The sequence below is a fragment of the Poeciliopsis prolifica genome, unplaced genomic scaffold (genome assembly GCF_027474105.1).
Source record: "Poeciliopsis prolifica strain line A6 unplaced genomic scaffold, Auburn_PproV2 SCAFFOLD011, whole genome shotgun sequence".
Lineage (NCBI taxonomy): Eukaryota > Metazoa > Chordata > Actinopteri > Cyprinodontiformes > Poeciliidae > Poeciliopsis > Poeciliopsis prolifica.
This window is the reverse complement of record NW_026562386.1, coordinates 4,525,980-4,535,954: the sequence shown is the minus strand read 5'-3', so window position 1 is coordinate 4,535,954 and position 9,975 is coordinate 4,525,980. Positions and strand designations below refer to the sequence as shown.

At 38.6% G+C, this 9,975-nt stretch overlaps 1 protein-coding gene across 1 annotated transcript; it reads left to right on the top strand.

Annotated features, from left to right (window-relative positions):
* Window positions 1–3,343: 3,343 nt before the first annotated feature.
* On the top strand, window positions 3,344–9,975 carry rcn1 (reticulocalbin 1, EF-hand calcium binding domain). The gene is made up of 6 exons (XM_055037066.1): window positions 3,344–3,839; window positions 4,616–4,809; window positions 5,274–5,452; window positions 8,199–8,259; window positions 8,689–8,888; window positions 8,964–9,975. The coding sequence occupies exons 1-6, from the start codon at window positions 3,601–3,603 to the stop codon at window positions 9,069–9,071; spliced, it is 981 nt and encodes a 326-aa protein (XP_054893041.1). The 5' UTR covers window positions 3,344–3,600; the 3' UTR covers window positions 9,072–9,975.

Below are 9,975 nucleotides of genomic sequence, written 5' to 3'. Positions count from 1 at the left end.
AGGGTTAGTTTTTTTTTTAAGAATGCCTGGTTATCCATAAATTATCCATGCTTCAACAAACTGGAAAGCCTTTGCTGCATAAAGGCAGAATTATCTGAGGAAGACATAAATATGGAAGTGACAGTTCTCATGGGGCAGCAAGAGGCCACAACAAAACAGGAGCCCATCCTGGACACTAATGCCCCGTGTCTCCCACCATAGGGTTTTTTTAATTACATTAACCAAATGCACTCTGCTGTGTGTGCAATCTCATGGTTAACTGAACACCCCTGTAGCTGCCCCCCCCATCCCACACACACACCTCCCATCCTTGTCCCACAGTGAAATATTCATGTTGAAAGCCACTCTTCCCATCGACTCTCTTCCTCCAACATGTTCTTGCCTGTAGTTGCTCAACCATGCCATCGTTGTTTGGGAGTAACCTCTTCAAAACCTGCCACTGTTCTTTGATATTAGGGTAACAGAAGTGTTGAAATCTTCTTTTTAGTGAAACAAGGGGCCGAGATGAATTCAAACATCTTCATGACTTTTAAATTGAAGTGTGTTGAAGCTTATTTATGGCATTTTACATCATGATTGCCTTATAAAGCTTCTATTCATGTGTACATTCTTCATATAATTTGGAACTGCATCTAACTCTAAAATACATATTTGTGTTTCGTACTGTTATCCCAAAACACTGATTCAGATTGACTAGGCGGGACTAATTTGAATACATGAACTATTCATTAATTGTATAAAGAGGCTAGTTAGCCCCAAGGCCTCTTTATAATCATAAACTGGGGTGTACTACTTATGCAAAACAGCAAAGTGCCATGTGCTGGCTTATTATGCTAATAGTGAATGGCAAAATACATGTTTCTCCTGCTCACAAAAGAGGATTAGGCATGGCAGCATCAGCAAGTTGCTCCCAGTGCATAGAGTGTGTTCTTCTATATTGCAGCATCTTGAGATGCAGCTGTGTAATGTGATTCTTCCTGTACTCGTCAGGAAGCCTGGATGAGATCACAGCCCCCTCCTCAGATATTGCTCATCCTTTCCTGTTAAAAAAAACAAAACAAAAAACGTTATGTTACAAATTAGAACTCAACACAGCTATTCATCCTGCAGATGACCTTCTTTTGTTCGAGACATTTTCTTTTGGTGAAAACATTGAAAATTTGCAGGAAATAAAAAACTTTGGACCTACTAAAACTGAAAATTCAGAGCTAATTTCTAACACTGGTTTAAACATATAATATGTCTAAATCAGTGTATAATAAAAAAAAACTGCTCTTTGGAAACAATATAGATCATTTATTAGGTCTTATTAGCCAGAGGAACAAGACAGTAGCGCACAATGCTACACCCAATCTATTGCTTAAAATCATTGATGAGGCCTCACCTGGAGGGTATAATGATAAACTGAAAGCTCTCCTCATTAGTCTGACAGTGTGCAACAGGGCCGCTGTGGTTACTATCCAGTAGCTTGCCACAAATGAAAAGAAAAAGTTTTGAAAATGATTACATATATCAGTGTCCAGCAGTGAAAACGTGTTGATCATTGATAAACTGTGGGCAAAACCTGTACAATCAGTAGTTCAATCAATGCATTTTTTACAATGTCATGAAACTGTAACAAAGACTATAACTTATTGCAGTGGCTGTTGTAAGTTCCTATAGACAATAGCAGTAGCAGATGCACTGATATTTGTGATAGTTTTACATGTTTCATTGATTTATAGCCAACTATATTTGTTTAGAGCAAAGCTTGACACAGAAACCCCTAAATTATGACAGAATAGAAAATGATTTTTTAAGAATGACGATTCTTACTGAAGTCAATGCAGTGAAGAAATAGTAAAATAACGGAGCAAATTCCATGTTGAATTTTAATGTTAATCATTAGTATAGGCTGAGATTTAGGGAAAGAATAGAAATTATTAAACTGTTACATGTTTTTCAGGTTTCAGGATTTTGCTTAAATTCTTTAAAACATGATGCTATAATTAAAATATAAGTGAGTATCAAATGGAAGAAGTCATCATTTATTTGTAGATATAAGAAAAAAACTAAAGTTTTCTTGGAAACGCACTAGCAGCTTTGGTAAAACCAAATTAATGTCCTACACATCACAAAAAAATGAACACAGAAGACTTAAATTTGAAATCATCTGTTAATTACTGATACGCTGGTCATCTTAAAACTTTAATTCGCTGAAGGATTGTTGTAGATATCATCCAATGAAAAGAGTTCAGTTTCTGCAGGAAATCAGTTCAGTTGAAAGACTCGGCAGCTCTTTTTCTGAAAAAACAAACAAACAAACAAACACAAAAACAGTCATTGAACAATATTTGCATGTGGGAAAACAGGAGAGAAAAAAAGAAAATGCTGTTGGCTTCATTAACACAGAAACAAAAAAGAAAATTACCAAAAAAAAAAAAATACTGGAACAAATAAATAAATAAACCAATTTCCAGTAGAAATAAATACATAAACACAAACTTTATTGAAATGAGGTAAGACCATGAAATATTAAAATCTACTGTTCTTCTTATCATTAAAGATCAAGTTATTAAAAAAGTGGGTTTTTTTAGGTTTTTCAAAGCAAATGTCGTTAATTAACAGTAACTCTGCAGGACTTCTGTCGATCCACATCTCAGGCTGGACAATCTTCCACCATGAGCTCCGCATACCTTCATGAAAATGTCAAAAGACAAATAAATAAATAAATACATAAAATAAAATAATTCCAATTTGCAGCTTTGTACAAACTAGAGACACAGCAAACATGGAAAATAGTGTTCTGTTCTGGTTAGATAAGAACAAAATGTAACTTTTTGTGACATGCATGTGAACTGCTGAGAGGTAGAGAACTAGGACTGCAGATCCCCCTGAACACCCTCCCAATATAATTGCATGGTGGTGGCAGCATCATCATGTTCTGCACCAGGAGCAGAGAAAAGCTGATCGTTGTTGATGGGAGGATAAATGCATCTCAAACCTGTCAACATCACACTATTTATTGAATCTGACTGAGCATGAGGAAAAGTCTGGATGTGAGATGCATTGACATCGGCCACAAAATGTGATCTATGAAAATAATCTGAATACTAATACGTGCCACAGATTACAGATTTTTTTTTTAATTGATGCCACAATACACTACTTTGAGCAGGCCGTTCCTTCACAACTTCTCATTGTACTTTCTCCTTATCACTTTGTCGGCTTGCAACGTGGCGCCTTAACTCCTGCAACGTTACGAAAATCCCATCTGTGCATCGTAGGGACCACGTGATTGGTCGAAGCTGGGGCCACTGTGAAACGGACGCTGTGATTGGTCGAACGTAAAGCGGCAGGAACTCCCGGCTTGGCAGCATCCTCGCCACAAGACGGGACTGCTTTCCAACTGTACAAGTGAGGAACTGGAAGTGTTTTTAGTGGAGCTGGTTGCTGGCGTTTTCCACGGGCTCGGCTTCCAACGAGAGAAGAAGAAAGAGCTCCGTGTGCGGTGGGAGGTGGAAGTAGCTGCTTTGCCGACTGACTGTAGCTTTCCTAGGCCTGTTTGTGGCGTGTAAAGGGGGGGCTGCTGGTTAGAATCAGCATCAGCCCCAGAGACTGATGGCTGGATTTAGCTTTAGCTTTAGCTTTAGCTTGGTGTGCGCCGGGCTCCTGTGCGCCTTCCTGGTGAGCGCGAAGCCCATGTTGAGGAAAGAGAGGGTCCTCCGTGACCCAGAGCTGAGCAGACAAGCCCACGAAGACAATAAGAGTTACCAGTACGACCATGAGGCCTTTCTGGGCAAGGACGAGGCCAAGACGTTTGACCAGCTCAGCCCCGAGGAAAGCAGAGACAGACTGAGGTGAGAAGCATTCCCCCCCTGACAGTGATGCGTTCTGGTTTATCTTCTCTTATTTTGACCCACTCAGTTTCATGCTGGAGTCTGCAGATGGGTGACATGAAAAATGCACAAGAACACATGTTCTTTAAGATGATCATCGCCTGCGTGTTTTTTCTTTATGTCAACAGGACAGCCTTACAAGTTATAGGCGGATTGTTGCAGACAGTTGTTGGAGTGAGTGTGCTAGCTTCACTTTGACAAGTTGGCATTATGTGCCACATACTGAGGTGTGGGGCTGAAAGTGGGTGGATCCCTGTTGGGACGTCTCAACGTGGCAACATATATGTCTAAGAATATACTACAAGCCACAGTGCATGGTTGTTGTTTTGTTTTTTTTTCTTTCTAAAATTGGGTTTACTCCGCTCCACCCACTGGAGTATTCTCACTGAAGGTGTGTCCCTCCCAAAATACTTTGAGATCCACCAATTAGGCTTTATTACCAGAGATTCTGCTCTTGAAGTCCTGTAACACACAAACACACCAATTAAACATATATATTTTATTGGATATATTTTTTTCTTTTATAGAATAAAAAAAAAAAAAACAAAAGAAAAAACAGGTGACATTTTAAGTTTTGATCCAGTTAAATGAATAGTTTTTATCCCAAGTATTCTGCCTTTCTAATCGTTGCATCACTGAACCGTGTTTCACAATGTCATTAATCAGAGTTGAAATGTCTTCATTTAACAAAAAAAAAGAACCTGCATCAATAATATCACATATATTCCCCCCCTCAGCAAAATCGTGGACCGTATCGATGGGGACGCAGATGAGTACATCACGACAGATGAGCTGAACGCCTGGATAAAGCGTGTCCAAAAGCGCTACGTGTACGAGAACGTAGCAAAGGTGTGGGCGGATTATGATCTGAACAAAGACAACAAGATCTCATGGGATGAGTACAAGCAGGCCACTTACGGATACTATCTCGGTATGGCTCCTCTCATAGTGGACATGCTATCATTCAAACATGTCCCGATTAGGCTTTTGCTTGCAGATACCAATTTTGATTGGTCCCCTTTTTTGTTTGTCTGAGGACTGTAACGCATGAAGAAGAACAAACTTAGGATGGAAGTTCCTCAATTGAGATTTTAGATTTGACAACAATAAAAAAAAAAAAAAAACGGGTTAAGTGTCAAAGTTTAATTTTTTACCTATAACAAGGTGCATGGACGTATGTGCTATTTGTTTATAGACAGAGAATGATGGGAGTTTTTAATCTTGGTGTACTTTATAAGTAGTAATTAAAAAAAAAATCACTGATCAAAGGCAGTCAAGTGAAGATTTGGCCAGTTCCGATCTACTTTATTTTTCATTTTTCTTTCTTTTTGGTATACTATGTTAAAGAGCTATTTCAATGCCAGATAATCGCCTACTTTCAATGCATGCTTTCAGCTAACCCTGAGGAATTTGAGGATGCCACAGACAAGTTCAGCTTTAAGAAGATGCTGCCTCGAGATGAGAGGAGATTTAAAGCAGCAGATCTGAACGGCGACCTGGCAGCAGACCGGGAAGAGTTCATGTCTTTCCTCCATCCTGAGGAGTTTGAGCACATGAAGAATATTGTGGTTCTGGTAAGCCCGCCCCTCCCTCCCCTAAAAACACGCAGTAATTACATATGATTAACTCGTAAGACCACGCCTTCAATTTTCTTATCTGGATTTCAAAGACAGTGAACTGAAGCCGCTGTTGTAGTTGGATAAAGAAGCAAAATTTCTTTAAAAAGTTCATCACATGACACATTTTTCTAGTCAGAAACCCCAGTGTAATTTTGGGAATATAGCTGGGTTTAATCTGTGTGGCAAAATTGTTTTTGCCACCTTTGTATGACTCCCTAATGAAATTTGAACAAGTTCTGGAAATCATTGCGTCTGTAGATCCTTTTTGGAACAGACCCGATGGGAACCAACAGACAGGCCCATTTAGGCCCCGATCTTTAAATATAAATCTGGGTTTGTGGAACATTGGCGTGGCAAATGTTAGCAGCGGTGCACTGTGCTGCCGTGCTCATAAAACTTGTACCACCCATTTGACAGAGTTAATAATTAATCCCTCATTTTTCCGATGTCGCTGAATGTTAACCAAGGAACGACTCAGGCAGCGGCGCTTTAACGGCTCTTTGCTGCAGTAAGCACAATTGTCAAAGACTGAAGTCCCTAAACCTGATGCGCAGATGTATTGTGGGTTTGGTTTTTATTCCCAACAAGTTATTCAGGTCTTTCGCACAGAAGTGCAGAAAGGAGGCTTTGCTGGCGCGCGTTGTTACAGGGAGAAACATAAGAAGGAGGCACTTTGCGGCTTAGGAAGAACATGGCTGTAGGGTAACGGGACAGAAAACTAATGGAGGTTGTTGTGCAGGTTCAGGCTAGAACATAACCTGTTCCCAGTGAAAGCATACACACACACACATACACTCCCAATCACATAACAGAACTCTCTGTTAAAAGGCCCGGCTTCAATTTCTACCTGCTGAGATCTCATTGTTGCCTGTAATTCTGCTCTCAATGGCCAGATTTGTAGAGAGGACTGGCTACTGAACATTGACTGAACAAAATGTTCAAGATTCTTCTTTAGAAAGAATCCAAATCTGGAGCAAAGCAGGTAAATGATAGAAAAATAACAACTGTTTGTTTGAATTGACTACGATGGGCCAGTCAAAGACGATCCCTGGGGTGAACAGGTGGAGGCGCTGCAGCTCCCTGTTGTCTGAGTTATACTTGGAACAGTTTTAAATTGCGTACCAGAACCATGTAATTATTCGGAAAAGGACTGGACATGATTGTTTGTTTGAAGTGATCCAAAGCAGGCCATTTTATTTTCACCGTAATAAAATTCTTGTGGTTTTATTGTTGAGGATTATGATGTACATTTCTCTGTCCCACAAGATGATGGCATTGCTCTTTTTGAAATATGTCACATTTAGCAAAATTATTCAGAACATCAAAATTGTAATCGCCATCTAAATTCAGGCTGTGATCAGGAAACCTGCAAATTAGGGACAGACTAATGAAGAGACAGATTGATGCAAAAAAAAAAAAATTATTGACAGGAGAGCCATTTTTATAACTTTTATAGAACATTTATTGTGCAAAAGTATAAAGCTGTGTTTTGACTGTAAGTTTTTAGGTGTTGTGGCTTCTCCAGATATTTAGGTACAAAATATCATAGTTGGGCATCTATTCAGAAAAGGCCATAAAAATAATACAATTTCTACCAAAGAACTGTTTGGTAGAAAGTTGCCTCTCAAACATTTGCCATGTAAAGTTGCCAGACATGTTTTTATGAGTTTATACATCAGTTGGGTAATTTTTTCCTTCATCTGTTCTGATCAGTAATTGTTAAGTTTTGTTTTCTTGTTACTTGAATGCAGCAGCGCACAAACGGGCAAAGGCCAGAGCTGTGTCTTTCTAGTTTCTTATTTTAAGCCCACATTATTTCCCAAACAGTAGCGTTTAAAGGATTTCCAAGATAGCTGTGCAAAAATGTTGAAACCTTTTGAACTATCTTTGATAAGTGTGAAGTAATAAAATAGTTGATGTTTTCTCCACTTTATTTTTCCATTTGCTGCTGTTTAACTATTATAAGTTTATAAACACAAAACAGACTGACTATACACTTATTTTACTGTACACAATGCTATTTTATATTGTGAAAACATAATATGCTTTAGCGGTCTGTGTTTTGTTTGCTGTTTTGTGGTGCTTTTTTTTTTTTTTGTCTTAAAGTAAAATGAATATATTAGTGTTAGTTAAGACATTCTACAGTCACCTGTGTGAAATTATAATTTAGAAAATAATCCCAGATAATATTGGCGATATTAATTACTTTTTATGTTGAATCTTCCAGTAAAAGTGCTTCATGATGCAGGTGACCCCCATCAGAAATTGACTTTTATGTCCTGTTTGTATACAAGGTACATCTTGTTTATTATCGAAGGTCCAAAAATCTCCAGCTATATCAATGACTAAGTGTATTTATTTATTACAGAAAATCTATCATTGTTAAATCTTTAACTTTCATCCAGTGATTCTGGGATGAAATGGGGGAGAGCTTTTCAGAATAAGTTTAAAATGTTAAGTTTTACTAATTGTTGCAGAAAGATGTTATTTGTCTTTTAATTAAGGAGCTTCAGTTCTCATCAGCAGCGCTGTAATTGGCATGTCAGTCTGCCAGCTCGGCTATAAGTCGACCCTCACACACTTATTCACTTGCACGGCCAGAGGCAACATGTCTCCCTCTTAACTACTCGCAGTGGAAGTCCCACTACACTTGACCCTCACGTCTCCTTTTAATGACGCTGTTAACTCGTTCTGAATGCAGGAAACGCTGGAGGACATCGACAACAACGGCGACGGACATGTGGATGAAGACGAGTACATTGGTGAGTTTGGAGAAATAAAATCATATTAAATCAAATTAGATTTGAAAAATAGTTTTGGAGAAATCAGCACTGAAGGCTTCTGCCAGCCGGGCAGTGTACTCTGTGAACTGAAAGGAAACCGTTAAAATATGAGGAACATGAAGGCAAGGGGAGGAGGCTATTTTTAAGTTTTCAATTTTTTTGAAGCAGAATTCAAATTTGAAACAAGTCTTCAGGTTTGGTTGTTATTTTTGTTTTTCATTTTTGCAAACAGTTTTGTTTTTGAACCCTGAACTCGCGCTCAGGATTATAACTTCTTTTGCTACAAATTTCAAAATAAAAGCTTGTGCTTCTATATTTATGCTCATAGTTTGAGCATTGTTGTGTTTTTAGTTTTAAAAAGTGACTTAAGAGGAAAAAACAACAACTTAAGTGTTTCTCTGTCTGAAGCTGACATGTTTGCCCACGAGGACGGGGGACCTGAACCGGACTGGGTCAGGACTGAGCGAGAGCAGTTCTCCGACTTCCGAGACCTGAACAAAGACGGAAAGATGGATCAGGATGAAATCCGGCAATGGATCATGCCACAGGACTATGACCACGCCCAGGCCGAGGCCAGACATCTTGTGTACGAATCCGACCAGGACAAGGTATGCTGCTTCAGCCGCCGCGGTAAGCTTTAAAATGTGTCCAGTTTATGCATCTTCTCTTTTCTGTGTCATCAGGATCAGAAACTGACCAAACAGGAGATTCTTGACAACTGGAACATGTTTGTTGGAAGTCAAGCCACGAATTATGGTGAAGACCTCACCAGGAACCATGATGAACTCTGATGTGTATCTTTGTCCTTAAAAACAGAAACTTCAGTCAAATCAGGATGGGCCTTACAGTGATGCCTCTCAAGCAGGAGAGATGGATGGAAGATGGACCTACTAAGATTTTGTGATCGGTGTTTTAGTCCTCCTGCAGATAGTTTTGTCCCTGACATTCAGGAACGAAACCAGAGGGGTCTTGCTCTTTGTTTTGATCAGTGCCTTCCAGCCACGCGGCAGCAGGCTGTGCTGCCTCTGAGATTTCTAAAAGTGTTTTTAGACATCAGTTGTATGAACAGTTTGTGATAGAAATGATAATGTGAAACCTCATCTTAGAGCAGTTATTGTTTTTTTTTAGATATTTATCAGATGACTTTGATACTGAAAGTTGAGGAGGAATAGGATTTTTTTACTGAAAATGTTTGTGTGCAGTCTAATTGCAGTTGTACTAATTAGTAACGGGTTTTTGTTTAGCTGAAGAGCTTTGATGATTTTCTTTTTACATTGATGAAACATTGCATGAATTTTGCACGCATCTGATTTTAATGATTTTAATAGCCTGTGAACATCTGCTTTCCTTCCTCCATATTTAGTTTTTGCTGTATTTATTAGTGTATGCAAAAATGTTAGTTTTTACTTTTATATTGTTCTAGATTTAAGTTTACACTTTTCCACAATTCAATTTTGCAACTTTTTTTTTCCAACAATTTATAAAATTCCTTTTTGCTTTCAGGGAGTTTATAAAACTTACTGTGAAAAAGCTAATTTGTAAGAACAGAGCCTAAGAGTGGTGTTTATTCTGATCAAAACATTGCTAAAAATGACATTTTATAAGAAGCTGAGAACACTGAGGTATAAAAAAAATGACACAAGTCTTCAACTCTTGTCCAGATGCATAAAAAAAGTAATAAATATGTTTCTTCCA

Coding starts and splice junctions, on each gene's coding strand:
- rcn1 (XM_055037066.1), top strand. CDS start 3,601: ATGGCTGGATTTAGCTTTAGCTTTAGCTTTAGCTTGGTGTGCGCCGGG. Junction 5,453..8,198: donor TGAAGAATATTGTGGTTCTG/GTAAGCCCGCCC, acceptor TTCTGAATGCAG/GAAACGCTGGAGGACATCGA. Junction 8,889..8,963: donor ACGAATCCGACCAGGACAAG/GTATGCTGCTTC, acceptor CTGTGTCATCAG/GATCAGAAACTGACCAAACA.